This window comes from Lontra canadensis, unplaced genomic scaffold, assembly GCF_010015895.1.
Source record: "Lontra canadensis isolate GAN:19392208 unplaced genomic scaffold, GSC_riverotter_1.0 scaffold7, whole genome shotgun sequence".
Classification (NCBI taxonomy): Eukaryota; Metazoa; Chordata; class Mammalia; order Carnivora; family Mustelidae; genus Lontra; species Lontra canadensis.
The window spans coordinates 24008405-24023227 of record NW_022631001.1 but is presented as its reverse complement, the minus strand read 5'-3'; the positions used below and the strand labels follow the sequence as shown (position 1 = coordinate 24023227).

General features: G+C 52.4%; 1 protein-coding gene across 3 annotated transcripts in view; it reads right to left on the bottom strand.

Annotated features, from left to right (window-relative positions):
• CHRDL2 (chordin like 2) overlaps nucleotides 1-12875 on the bottom strand; it is a 29457-nt gene extending 16582 nt beyond the window's left edge. The window contains exons 1-2 of one of the 3 annotated variants that reach the window (XM_032853085.1): nucleotides 12349-12875; nucleotides 741-853 (exon numbers count right to left, since the gene is read on the bottom strand). In XM_032853085.1, the coding sequence (XP_032708976.1) occupies nucleotides 741-853; nucleotides 12349-12430 (195 nt within the window). In that variant the 5' untranslated portion in view covers nucleotides 12431-12875. Of the gene's footprint in view, nucleotides 1-622; nucleotides 642-740; nucleotides 854-12348 lie in introns of those variants that run through there. The other 2 variants (XM_032853084.1, XM_032853086.1) reach the window with 2 other exon arrangements.
• Nucleotides 12876-14823: the final 1948 nt, after the last annotated feature.

Below are 14823 nucleotides of genomic sequence, written 5' to 3'. Positions count from 1 at the left end.
CATACCTGGCCTGAGAATTCTGAACCACATGGGGATCTTAGTTATTCTGGCTAGTTGGTAGTACAAGGCTCTATGGAGGGTGCTGGGATGGGATCATTGGGGGGCGGGGTGCTGAGGGGAGGTTAGCCAGAGGATCTGGTCTCTGTCCCAGTTCATTCAGCCTCTGGCAGCAAATTGGGCCTGAGTGAGCACCTAGGAAGTTCTGCCCTCAGGGGCTCCATGTAGGAGGGTTGGTGACTGACAGGCACCGATAACTGTCATCCTTGGCCAATAGTTATCAGGAGGAAGGGACTGAGAAACTTATGTGGCATCCCAGAAGAAGACACCCTTGCGGGTGAGGTATCAAATAAGGCTATTGGTGGGGATGGCTTGCAGGTGAAGCCTTGAAGGACCAATATTCGAGCTGGTGGCCTTGGGAGGACACATCCTAAGGCCGGGCGCAAGAGAGGTGGCTGGAGAAAAGGGCACAAGGAAAGAAAGGAAAGAGAGGTCAGGGCAGAGAGGCTCTTGTCCTGGGACACAGGCGAGGCCGGCAGCAGCAAAGGGGAAGGAAGGCTGGCTGAAAGGTGGAGGGCCCCAGCTCCCCAACCATGTCCCGCCACTGACACGCAGTGTGACTTACCTCTGGCAGGTGCACAGAAGCTCCCATGTATTGAGTACTCGCTGGTGAAGTGGCATGGCCCCCCTCCCTCTGGGCTGGCATACCCGTCACAGGGGGCCGAGGGGCCAGAGGAACTTACCTCAGAACAGGTACAGCGCAGGCAGTACATCAAGCCCTGTGGCTCCAGGTAGGGGTGCCAGCTCTCACCGGGGGCGTATCTTTTCCCATGGAAAAGGCAGAACATGTCTGGACCTGGCAGACCAACCCGTGCTTCATCAGTCCCGGGAGGCTCCAGCCCAAAGACCCCACTTTGTGCCTCCTTGTCTTTGGTTCTAGGAAGGCTGTCATCTGGACCAGATAGGCAAAAGAGAACCCACCAGACGTGCTCTCCCAGTCAGGGGCCCAGAATAGCTGAGTCCATCAACTTGACTACACACTTGCTGTGTGACTTTGGGTATGTCACTGCCCCTTTCTGAACCTTAACACTTCTCTCATAGGGCAGTTAGGAAGGTCAAACTGCGAAAGTACTTACAGATTTAAATTGTGGTATAAATGTTATTAGATGAACAATCTGAGGCCCAGAGAGGATAAATTACACCTTTAAGGTCACAAAGGAAGTCTGTCACCGAGGAGGGATGGTAGCCCATGCCTCCTGATTCTCAGCTCAGTGCTCCTTCTGCCCTCATAATCACACTGGCTTCCTCTTCCTTGGTCCCATGTTGCTTATTTATTTACTACATCTCTGCATGTGTGTGTGTGTGTGTGTGTGTGCGCGCGCACGCGCGCACACACACACACACGCACGCCTTCTCTCTGGGTCCTGTGACCCACCTTTTCAATAAAGCCCCTCACAGCAGCTTTCCTGTTTTCACAGTCTACTGTGTCCTTATTCCCCGAGCTGTGATGAAAGGGTTTGAATTGGGAAAACAAGGGCTGCCTAGGGCAAGGTTCTTAGAAAGCCGACTTTTAAATATCCTTAAAAATAGTCATTGCTACTTCTATGACTGCACGTCAATTGGTTATTTTTGTGATCTGCATCTCAGTTGTTAATCTGCAAGGGATTGCTTCCAAGGACGATTGAGGAAAGATTGTCTCATTAGGTTAGATACCTCTCCTGCAAGGCTGCTTTCCAGAAACCACCTCTCTCTAACTTCTCACAGCCCATCTGCCGTCCAGCCTGCGCCCCGCCCCCCCCTTACCCATCAACACCCAGCCTGGCTCCAGGTCGGGCTTCCAGCTCCACGCCCCACCCTGCCGCTCCTCCTCCTCACAGGTAGCGGGTGACTTTTACAAGCTGGAAGGGATGCTACCAGTCCTACAGGAAAACTCTCCATTACCTAAAGGATAATCTGAGCTCTTTTAGGGTGGAAGTGGGCTGCCCAGAGCACAACTCTGGCCACAGAGTTTTGTGGAATTAAATGAGATCAAGGTAGGGAAAAAGGAGCCAACATGTACTATCTTCCGTTTATATAAATTACTTAATTACTCCATTGGCATTGTTTTGAGCGTTAAATTGGGTAATGCTTGTCAAGTGCCTACTTAGCCCAGTTCCTGACACTTGTTGAATGTTATTGTCATGATAATTGTGGTTAAAATGACCTGGCAAGATGGGTCATCTTGAATAGATGAGCCAGTCCCTCTCAGCTGGGTTATTGGGATCGTTAACATCCCTATGAGAAAACCAGATGGAAAACTGAGGATGCAGAGCCTGACTTGCCTGGGCCAACCAGCTAGCAATTGGAACCCAGAACTCCACCCCCAGGCAGAACTCCCTGCAGTTTACCTCCCTTCTTGGATTTGTTCCCCATCCCAGGGCCCGGGGGCTCCTCTGTCTGCCTCAGAGACCACCATACCCTATTCCCTATTTTCTTTCCTCGTCCCCCAGCAGTCTAGAATCTACAGTTTGCCTTTCCCACCTCCTCCTGCCCACTTTCTAGATCTTTCTCTTAGACGTTTGAACTCATAGAATCGCGGAGGGCTGAAAGCAGCACACTAGCCGGACAGCCGGGCAGGAATTCCCTCTCAAGGAGAGGAGCCCCAAGGCCAGTCCTAACCTTTAGAAAGCTTCCCTTGTAAGAAGCTGGAACTGGCCTGCCCCTGGCTCCTTGCACGGCTCCTCCTGCTCAGTCTCTTGGGCTCCCAGAACAAAGATTTGAGGCCACAGTCATGATACCTCCAGAGTCTGTGCTTCTGTGGCCGCTGGGGACCCTAGGAGTGCATGGCTTAGCTTCCTCCCTGCCCCCTTCCCAGCTCCCCAAAGTAGAGGGGGGAATCAGACAGCAGATCCCTTTCCCAGCAAGGCCCCAGCAAGGCCCCGGCTGCGGCTGGCCGGCTGGCCCGTATCAAATGAGCTGTGTTTATCTCTCGGGCCTCCGCTGGCAGAGAGGGCGGGACACAGCCCCGGCTGGGGTGCTTGTCAGAGCCAGCCCAACTCTCCAAGGACTGAATAATGTCTTTCTTCCTCAGTCCCCTCCCCCCACCAGGGAGGGGCCGATTGCGACACTACGCGCAGCTTTAGGTCTCAGCCTTGTTGCTGAAGAAACCCTCTCCCACCTTCCTTGGGGCAGCCCTGCAGCCTGGCTCCTGTGCCAGTTGGCACCCCTCCCCTTCACTGCCTGCTCAGAGCATGGAGACAGAGAAAATGTCTCAGCCTGTGCCCAGGCCGCCCCACCAGCAGACCTGGCAGGGGCTGGGAACATGGGGGACCTGGCAGGCCTGTCCTGCACCCCAGGAGGCTTCCTATGGCCACAACCCCATCCCACCACACCCTCCAAGGTGAGAGGCATTGCCTGGGGCTCCCCCTTATACTAGTGAGGTGAGTGACCAAGTCCATGCCAACGCCAGGCAGAGGGAGGAATGGCCAGGCTGCAGCCACCTCCATCCCGGCAGTCCTGGCATTAGCTCTGATTCTGGCTAATGGCTGGTGGAAGGAGCTGTAGCTCCTTATGCCACAGATTCACTGTGTGACAATGAGGAAGACTCTTTCTTCTCTGAGCCTCAGTTTCTCCTCTGCAAAATAAGGGGGAAGGTGAACTTTGATCTGCAAAGATTTCTGCCCAGGTACTGCTTATGAATGCATGATTTCACAGTTAAAGACCCCAAGGCTCTAGGTGTCAAAGATTAAAGATTTGAGAGTTCTTGGGGCGCCTGGGTGGCTCAGTGGGTTAAAGCCTCTGCCTTCGGCTCAGGTCATGATCAGGTCCTGGGATCGAGCCCCACATCAGGCTCTCTGCTCAGCAGGGAGCCTGCTACCCGCTCCCCCGCCGCTGCCCGCCTGCCTCTCTGCTTACTTGTGATTTCTGTCTGTCAAATAAATAAAATCTTAAAAAAAAAATATTTGAGAGTTCTGTGCTTCCAAGAGTCTATTTTCATGAGAACATGAAGCTTCTAGAATTGTACAATTTTGTGACTCTAAGATCTGATCATTTGAAGCTTCCATGGTTTAGGATGTATTGATGGTCTCATACACCCAAGTTCTCAGGGGTTCTGACATGGGCTAGGATAAGATTCAGGGAGCCAGTGGAGCTGATCATGGGTAGCACTAAGCAGGAGCCAAAGTTTGCTTCTCACATCCACTCCTTTCCTATCTATTCCTTTTGGTCTTCTGTGGCCTTCCCATACCTACCTTAGCCTTGATCCTGACATGTTTCCCTCTCCATCCACCACCATGCGTCATCCCATCCTCCCTCTGCCCAACTCAGGGGTGCACTAGGCCTTCTCTCAGGGATCTTTAGGAGTTAATGGCCCCTAGCAGTGATGTTTAATCCAGGAAAAAAAGACAGGAGTGGAGAAAGTTTTCATTTGAAAAGAACAATTGGCCCTTGTCCAGGCTTGAGATAGAGAAAAATTAAAGCTGGACGGGTCTCATACCCTTCAAAACCCCTCCCTCAGTGGCAGTGTGTGTATAGTCCAAAGACCCTGGCTTTGGAATCAGATAAGTGGGGGTTCCAATTAGATTTGGCCTTTTGGGGGGGAGGGGCAGAGGGAAAGGGAGACAGAGACTCTTAAGCAGGGTCCACACCCAGTGGGGAGCCCGACAAGGGCTCTTTCTCACAACCCTGAGATCATGACCCCAAGCTCATGACCAGAGTCCTGAAATCAAGAGTGAGACACTTAACCAACTGAGCCACCAGATGTCCTGGATTTGGCTTTTATCTGCAGCCTGAGTTTAGACAAGTGACTTAATCACTCTAGGCCCCAGTTTCCATAGCTGTTAAATGGGATTCATAATAATCTCTATCGCTCAGGGTTATTGAAGAATTAGATCAGATAATATATGTAGTATGCCTGGTGCTTGACACATATTAGATGCTCAGCTACATGGTAGGTCATAAACAAAAAGCAGATCTAGGTGCTGACCCCATACCTCCCTAGCAGTCTCTTAAAGTATTCCTTTTACTCCCACAACTCTGTGGGTGGCCCTCAGGCTCCCATTAGGGCATGAACGTCATGGTCCCAGCCACCGAGGTCAAACCTCCCAGGTATCATTTCCAACCTTACCAACACTGTTCCCTATGGCTCCCCACCCTCTTCTAGCCACTCACAAGCCAGACTCCCCAATACCCGCTCTGCTTACACAGACCTCAAGGCTGGGATACAGAGATCAAAACTGGTCAGGACAGGCAAGAGCCTGGAGATCAGTCCCCAGAGGGAGGGAGAGGCTCACGAGGGTCCTTGAGAGCCCAGAGGGCAAAAGAAAGCCCTGGAAAAGTTTTAAACCTTTAAACCGGGGCATGCCTGTGGTCCGGTTTGCACTTTACCATTATCACTGTGGCCATGGGAGTGGAGAATGGGTCAGAGGGGTTGGAGGGCAAAACTGGAGGTAGAGGCCAGGAGAGGCTGTTGCAGTTGCTGGTTTTGAGAGCATGCTGGCCTGGACCAAGACAGAAGCAGTGCCCACGGGCACAAGGGCAGATTTGGGGAATATGTGGGGAATATGGTGAGTGGGCTGTAGGGTAGGATGGATATGGGTGGGGAGGGAAAAGGAGCAGTCCAGGGCAGGATTGCGGCTTCAGGCCTGAACCAACAGGTGGAGGTGGGGTACCTGACCCATGAAGTAGGGACTGTTATTATCATTCATTATGACTTCTTCTTCTTATTCGGAATAGCGATGTCACTGCCTGCTCTCCACTCAGTTAGTGAGCTTCTGTGTATCAGGTCTTCTGCCCAGTGGGTCAGGGTCATGACTAGGCAAGACACAATCCCTGTCCTCGAGGAGCTCCCAGCCTAATGCAGAAGATGGATAGAGGAAATACATTTGACCCCAAACAACGTGGTTCTGAACTGTCCAGGTCCTCTTACTAGTGGATTTTTTACAGTACAGTATGTGTATTTTCTCCTCCTTATGATTTTCTGAGTAACATTTTCTCTAGCTTCTTTGATTGTAAGATTACGCTGTAGAATACATATAACATACAAGAGATGGATTCATCGACTGTTTATGTTACTACTAAGGCTTCAAGTCAGCAGTGGGCTATCGGCTGTAAAGTGTTGGGGGAGACAAAAGTTCTATGCAGATGTTTGACTGTGCGGGGGTGGGGTTGGTGCCCCAACCCCCACCTTGTTCAGGGGTGAGCTGTGCATACAGTGGGACAAGTTCTATGACAGTGGAAGCCCAGAGGCTTTTAGGGAAGGCATCCTCGAGAAGATGCCGGAGCTGGCTGTTGTAGGAGTTAACAAGGTGCGGACCAGACACAGGAGACGGGCTGTCAGCCCACAGGTGAAGTGACCGTGGTTCATGCGAGGAGCCCACCCACTACAGGTGGCTGGCATGGGCTGGGGGCTAGCTTCCCTTCTTGCCTAAAGCATCCACTTGGATAGGCTGCAGCCAAAGCTCTTCCCTAGCTTTATGCTGGCTGGACTGAAAGTGGTTGGACTTAGCTGATCTAATCTGAGAGGGCACTGGTGTTTACTAGGCGGACTCTCCATGTTCTCGTGTCCCTCCAGCCCGTCGTGAGCTGGCTCTTGTCTGCTTTTCCAGCAGTGCTCACAGCGGTGGCCTCGTGTGCAGCCTCCCCTCCTCTTGCTGAATTTCTCACTCCTCCACCACCCCACTGGGCTCTTTCACACTCCCGTGCCTTCCCAGGCTGTTTCCTCCACTTGGAATGTGATTCTCCATCTCCGTGTTGGGCTGCTCAGTCTCGTTCTATAAACGCCTGTCCAGATACCACCCTTCTCTGGGAAGCCGCCCCACCCTGCCAGGCCAGCAGCCAGTCCTTCCTCGGGGCTCCCACAGAACTGAGTTCAGCCCTCTCCGACAGCTCTTGCCACCGGATTAGAAGTACTGATCAACTGCATTCTTCTTTCTTACTAAACTGTGAACATCTTGAGAACAGGGATTGTATCTCATGAATCTGTGTTATCTCTGAGGGCTCTGTACAAACCCCGCACAGAGTTGGGTGCTCGACTAATGAGTGCATCATGAAAGAATGGAGTCGATGGAGAGGGAAGGTTTTGGAAAAAGAGGTGATTGATGGTTCTTAATCCTGGAAACCTCTTTCACAAAAAGAACACTTCATCCTCTGATAAGATAGCCAAATCCCTCTCAGCACTATGACCTTGCTACCTACCAGGAATTAACCTTTGACCTTCCCTTTCCAGCTCTCACCATCTGCCATCTGAACTCACAAACCATACACCATGTACAAAAAGGTCAGGTGCCTGGGCAGGTAAGGGGATGAACAATTCCATGATCTTCATATGTAAGTAAAAAGTTCCAATCTCTCCCATCCAAGGCCATCCCATGTTCTGCCTTGAAACCCTCATCTATGCTAAAGGCCTCTGAGGGGATAGTTAGGAGTGGGTAGTGTGATTGAGAATTCTTCCAACAGGAAGCAGAAAAGACACCCAGAAAGAAATTTCTGGGATACAGGGGAAGCTGGAGGGGACCAGGGGGTGTGGGGTGTGAGAAGAGAGGCCCGGGACTGTGGCTGGCTTGTCTGCAGCCGGCAAGGACCGGAGCGAGCCAGCTATGCAGGAATTTGAGAATGTTCCCATCTTTCCCTTGCATCCACACAACCATACTTTATTTATTTATAGTTCCCTCTCACACAAACAAACTTGCTTCCCTCTCAGACATAAGCTCTGCTCTGGGCTCTGGCACTCAGTGGAGGAGGGAATCAGAAGGGAAAACCTCAGGTCTTCAGCGGTGAAGCTGGGCGACCAAGGGAAAAAGCCCTCACTTCTCTGAACCTGACTCCTCTTCTCTGGCACATGACAGATGTTCAGGAGCACAGAAGTACCTCAAAGGGGAACACTTTCTAACCAGGAAAGGCAGCTCTATTACTGGCCAGGGTCGGGGGGGTGGGGGGAGGGCAGAGATGAGACTATTTACCTTCTCTTATGCCTTGGACACGTGCATTTAGATTCAGAGTATCTTAGAAAGGGACTGAGAGATGATGTCCAATCCTTTATTTTACAGATGTGGATACAGTCCTAGAAGAGGGTCAGGAGTCGCCCAAGATCATTGATTTATGCCAGCACAAGCTCCAATGGCAGTCTTTGGATCTGGGAGGCTGCTTATGGGAATATCTTTCCCCTAAAGGGGCAGGACCGGAAGAAAAGGCTTTAAATTGCAAACGGAGGGATCCAGGTGAGCCCTAAGGAAGAATCCTGACTATAAGAATGAGTATCAGAAGAAGACTGGAACGGCCTTCCCTGGTATGAGATAGGATCCTGTCTAGGGGCTTCCCTGAAATGATCTCAGCACTGCACCTCCCAGGGGCACCGCGCTCACGCCAGTCCTTCTCTTTGGGAGTCCAAAGGATTCAGGATCCCTCTCCCAGAGGCCGGCGCCGTGGCTAGTGGCTGGGGGAACTTGAGAGGGCAGTCCTGGAACAGGTGCAACGGCTGAACAACTGTGCAGCTGTTGCCCGGCTCCAGCTCGGCGAGTGAGTGAGACAGAGACCTCTACTGGTGGGAGAGAGGAGGTGCAGAACCATCTAGACCCACCCAGGGAGGGGCCTGCCTGGAGCCAGATGCCAAGACTTTACCCACCCAGATGCCCACCTTCCCCCATGTACATCTGGACAGGTAGATGCGGACGCAACTAAGCTGAACAGCAGGGCAGGGTTCCTACTAGTGGGTCTCCCTCCACACTCACTATTCTAGGCCTTCTAGGTATGCTCTCTGGTGTCGGAGGAGAGGAGGACAAGGCTGTAGATCAAAACGCCCCCAAATTCCTTTTCCAAAGTCCAGAGCAGACTCAGAATCAAGGCAACAGCATCTCTGGATCTTAGAGTCTTAGAATCACAAGATGTTAAAGCCAGACCGGTCCTCAACAATGATCTGTTTGGGTCAACCAACTCTATTAACAGCTGGGAAAACTGAGAGTCAGAGAATGACAACTTGTCTGGTGTCACAGTTGGAATGAGTAGCAGAGCCAGACTGAAGCCCGGACCTTCTGATTCCAGTTTGTCCTCTGTGCCACCTCACACAATGGGAGTTCCCTTCCTGCCCCATCTCTACTTCTGCAGTCTGGCATCCTGTCACTTGAGGACAGAAGCTTCGATTCCTACCATACACATAATCCTTGGAGAGGACATAGAGATTGATGTTTTTACTTGATAACTGTCTCCTGAAAGCAGGATCGGACAGCCAGAGGGAAGAGAAAGCAGAAGCATGTCAGATACTTTAAGGATGGGGGTGGGAGGGACCAATTAGCAAGGGAAGCGCACAATAGAGAGGCACTGACATGGGGCAGAGCACTGGAGAGGGAGTCAAGATACTCCGCAGGTTCTCATTCCAGAGGGATGGGTGCCCAGACTGATGAACATCACGCATGTCCGTGGCTCCGCCTGGGGCTGGGATCAGTATCAGTCAGTGACCAGGTCATGGACCTGGAATCAGGGTTCGATCTGTGGTCAGAGTTTTGAGGATCGGGACTCAGTCCATGGCCAGAGTTGAGACTCCGTCCAGGTTGAACTCAGTCTGTGGCTGGAAACAGAGCCAAGGACAGAATAACCTTTGCTGGAACAGCCTCTCGCTGTAACCGAGGAGCCCACGGCTCTGTGTGCTCACAGGCCTTTGAATCCTGTGAGCTGAGCCCTTGGGAGTCTGACATGATACAGACCTGAGAACTCCCATCTGTGGGCACCACTTCTGAAAGCACCTGAGGTTTCACCAGGAGATTTCTTAGGCACGACAGGCCTGGGATCTTACTTGAACTAAGACAAGGACCTTCCTAAGAGACCCCCAAATAGGACCCTGGCAAGTGATGCTAAAATAGGATTGTTCCTAGATTCATGGAGAGTCAGCACTAGACAAAGTGAAACTCAGAGAGGGAAGTGATTTGTCCCAGTGGGCACAACCAATAAGTGACACATCTGTTGATTCTTTTCGTTAATAAATCTGCAGTATGAACTTGGGCAAGTCTCTCCCACTTCCTGGGCTTGAGTTTAACTCTAAGGATAGCAAAATTGCAGGTAGAAGCAGATGATTTTCAAAGGCTCTTTCAGCACTGACATCCCAGAATCTGAACACGCCCCTCTGAATGCCAGTCCACCTCCCCTTAATCCCAGTCTGCTCTGAGTTGTTTTCTCACGTGTGTGGAGCTAAGCTCCAGGCTGGAGGGGAGATAGAATTCTGGCAGCACCCAGTGAGAGGTGGCCTGAAGGCCAGTGGAGGCACGGAGGAAGGAGATGGAAGGGGCGTGGGTGGCCAGGGAGAGTTTGCTGGAAGAAGTGTGACCCAGCAGGGTGATGAAGGGCTGGCAAGATGTGGGAGGTTGACAAGACGGGTGTGGGTAGGAAATCAGCAATCATGCACAATGATCTGATTCTGGGACATCTTTCACAGATGCAGCCAGGGCAACAATGCCTGGAGAAAAGCCTTGGGGGCTAAGAAGGCTGTGCCAAGAGGAAGGGAGGCAGGTGTGGAGGGCATTCTGTGGTAAGTCCTTTTCAAGAAACAACGGGTAAGTGTTAGGAGGAAACCTTCAGGGCCCAAGGAAGGGGAGGAGACATTTACTGAGTACTAGGCATTGTGCTGGCTAACTTAACACGGTCACCTCCTTGAATCCTCGCAAGAACCTTTGGGTTCCAGGTGCATCTGTGTCTCAGATGAAGAAATTGAGGCTCAGAGAAGTTGTGACGTAGGAAAAGTCACACAGCTGCTAAGGGCCAGAGGCAGGACTTGAACCCAACACTGAGTTCTTTCCATTACTCGTTACTAAGGACTTCTATGAGTCTCATGCTGCTGGCAGCCCAGAGACGACCAGACACGCAGCCTGCCCTCACAAGCAGAGACAGGAATGAAACAGAATCCAGGCCCGCCAGCTCCAGAAAGTCACATGCAAAAGAAAGGCAGCAAAAGAAAGGGGGAGGTGGGCTGTGGAGAGGACAGAGCGCTAGGCTGGAACTTGGGAAACCAGGGTCTTCATCCCAGGCCCCGTGCTGTGTAACCTAGAGCAGACCCCTACCCCTCCTTGTCCTCTGTTTCTTTATCAGGTATTTTAGGATTTGAACTTAGCTCCTTCCTTCTCATTAAGTGAGTTTTTGGTTTTGTTTTCCATCCTCAAGCATTCCAAGAGACTGGGGATGAGGAGGGCATCCACCAGCCTTTTGCAGGGGCGGGGGAAACTGAGGTTCAGAGAGATGATTTAAACTGTTTGAGGTTACACGGCATCTAAGTGGAGGAGTGTGAATTAGGAGACTGATATTTTTAATGACACCAGCTAGTTGCTGGTGCTAGTTGCTTGACATATTTTCTCCAATTTAATTCTTACAACAGTCCTGGGATTTTAACTCCCAGTTTAAAGATTAGGAAACTGAGGCTTAGAGAGGTACCCTCCACTTGCTGGTGGTATTAAAAAGATGAGTGATAGGGTGACTGGGTGGCTCAGTGGGTTAAGCATCTGCTTTCGGCTCAGGTCATGATCTCAGGGTCCTGGGATCGAGCCCGCATCAAGCTCTCTGCTCAGCAGGGAGCCTGCTCCCCCCCCCCCACCGCGCCTGCTTCTGCCTACTTGTGCTCTCTCTCTCTGTCAAATAAATAAATAAGATCTTAAAAAAAAAAAAAAAGATCAGGGATTGTGAAGACTGGTGTATCTCCTTGTGTCTTTGTTGTCTCCCGGAGTCTTAAAACTCCAAATCAGGGTTCCTTCCAGATGCTGAGGGGCAGGGGGAAAAAGCAGAGGATTTGGAATTGGAGAGCTCACGCTTTGGATGGCTAGCTCTGAAAACTTCAGCAAGTTTCTTCTGTCAACCTGTTTTCTCATCTGTAAAATGCAAATGACAGTACCCACCTCATGGGAGTGTTGTGAGGATCACAGGGGGTAACGGAATGAGGTTGTCTAGTTAGCTCTTCTTTCTTTCCGTGGGCTTCTTTTGAAAGCAGTAGCCTACATCTCCATCACTTCCATCACACCCATGTAGGCAGACATGCGCAGCTCTCTCTTGAGAACGTGAAGCACCACCAGCAGCCAACACACACACACACACACACACACACACACACCCACCCAGTATCCTGCCCTTTCTCCCACCGCCCTCAGTACCCCCATCCTCAGGTCCAGGGCAGCCATCTCCACCTCTGAGTTTTGCCAAGCCCCTCCCCCCCCAGCCCCCCCAGTATCCCACACTCATCAGCCCATACTGGTCGGCAGAGGAGTCTCCACTCTCCCCCACAGGTGCTGCCCGCATGGCTATCAGAATAGTTTGGGGTCGAGAGTCCTGGCACTTTCCCCCCCCGAACATCCCAGGGGCTCAAATCCCTCCTCTGCCTACCCAGCCCCAACCACCCCTACTTACGGGCTCGAGCGTGGGAGTCCAAGGGGAACCAGAGTAGCGCGAGTCCCAGCAAGGAGGAGAGGACCCTTACCTCGGGAACCATCCTTCCTTCCCCCAGGGCCAGGCCGCCAGGCGCTGAGCCAGGAGGGGCGTCGGGAGAAAGTGAGATGAAGACACTGAGGCACTGGGGCACAAAGCAGCCTGCAGACCCAGGGAGGGCTGCCTCTATACTGGAGAGTCAGAGAAGGGTGGAGTAGGTGGTGAGGACAGAAAGGGAGGTCCAAGGTGGGAATAAGAGGAAGGTGGAAAGAGAACAAGGGAAGAGGAGAGAGAGAGATGGAGAGATGGAGGAAGGTGCGGCTAGAAGGGAAAGCAATAAAAGCAAGGAAGGTGAGATGGAGGGGAAGTGGAGAAAGACGGGGAGGACAGGGGTCTGCAGAGCGCGCAGCTTTGGGCGAGGCACGCGGGACCAGCGGGCGGATCCGGGCGCGCCGGCTACAAGCGCCCGGCGCCCTCTGCTCAGTGGGCTCGGGGTAAGGCTGCGGGGTCCTGGGGCCCGGCTGGGCGGCGGTACCGGCGGCGGCGACGGCGCGGCGGCCGCGGGGGCTGGCTGAGCACGGGCCGGCTGTGCACGCCAAGGGCTCCAGGCGCCGCGCTCGGGCGCATTTGTACTTTGCCGCGGGAAGCAGGCAGCCCCGGCCTGGCGCTGGCCTAGCACTGGCGCCTCCTCTGGGGCACCGCGGGCTCGGTGGATTGGCCACCCGAGAAACAGGCCCACTTTTCCCCTCCTCTCTCGTGCGGGTCTCCGGGACGCACGCTCCAGGCTCGGCGCCGAGAGGAGGCGAGAGGGCTGGGGAGGGGGAAGGGGCCACCCGGACCACGGGCTTTAACCCCTGACTCTCCGCGGCGCCCAGGGCGCAGGAGGGCGCAACCCAGTTAGGCTTCAGGTGGAACTTTCGGGTGGGGAAGGATGAGATGTCGTGGTGGGAGAGGGGAATCGGGCTTCGGGAACCGCAAGGCGCTCAGGGCTGGGCGATGCGTGCACATAACTGGGGATGAAATCAGGACACTTGCCATTCTTAACTCTGTGGTCTTGGACATGCCACCTCGGAATCTAAAATGGGGATTTTAATACGTTCCACATTTTTTCCGAAGATGAAATGAGATAATGAACGTCAAAGTACTCACATCTCAAAAAAGAGGGGGTCATAATTCCAGGCAGCTGGAATGACCTTACCAGTTCCCCTTGCTACCCTTTTATGTGCTCCGTGCCTACGTTGAAATCCAGTCCAGCGGGATTCTTGGCCCTTCCTCTGGAAGTCTTCCTCTGCTATTCCCCCTCTCACTCCTGAAGCAGGATATGATCTCTCCTTGGTCTCTGCATGTAAGGTCTGCACCTCCCTGAGAGCGATGGCCAAGTTCAGTCCTCTCCCCAGAGAGCTGGTTGTCAAAGTGTCATCACCAGAAGGTGAGCTCCCTGTGGGTACAGCCCCACAACCCCATGATTAGTGCTCTATTCCTTGTGTTGAATGAATGCATGAATTAGTAGGACTCCTGAGCCTTCCCGATAAGAAACACCCAGGATCTGAAGTCAAAACGGCAGGGTCCTTCTCTCAGCTCTCTCCGTAACTTGCTGGGCCATTTTGATTAAGTTCATCCATCTGGCTTTGGACCTCAACTTCCTGCCCAGCTTCTCTTGCAGAGCTCCTAGAAAGTCCAGTGAGCAGGGGAGGGGAGAGGATGAGAAGAAGAGGTACGATGGGATACTGAGCCACATGCCCCCTGGTAAAGAATCCTTTCCAGCTTCTCACACTTCTGGCTGGCTGGTTGTAAAGATATCTTCTTACAATAAGGCTGGGCTTGCCACTTCCCTGTGCTGCCAGACTATCCCCCCCAGAACAAAGGGCACTGGGAAGAACCAGGGGTCCCCAGAGATGGAGCTTCCCCAGGGCTCTCAGAATCAGGGACAACCATTATCTACCCCCAGGGGCCCTCCAGACTTAATTTCTCCCACTTCAATCTGGCCAGTCTCTTTGTCTTCCCTGAGTATACTTGATTCTAACCGATAATGACAGCTATAAGGAAGCATGTCATCATGCTTCCCTTTTTTTCGTTGGCTTTTGGGGAGCTCAGACTTGAGTGTAGGGCTTCATTGCAGAGATAATCTCATCCCAAGGATCTGGGACAGAGATCTTTCCTTTCTCCATCTTTGTTTAAAGTCTTCTGTACACATATATTCACGTCTTATATGGACGAGGTGAATTAAGATTGGCCTGTCCTATGTCCTGCCTGTTCTACTTCAGGAAGTATCTCTACCCTGAAACCCAAATACACCTTAGTCCTCCTCTCCATCCTCACTGCTCCCAGAGTTGGGGCAATTGTCATCCCTTACCTGGGCTTTGCCAGCAGCTTCTAAGCGAGGCTTCCACTAATCTGGATCCCTCCAATGTATTTTCCTCACATGTGCCCTAAGAATTCTGCTGAATGTTTCTACTG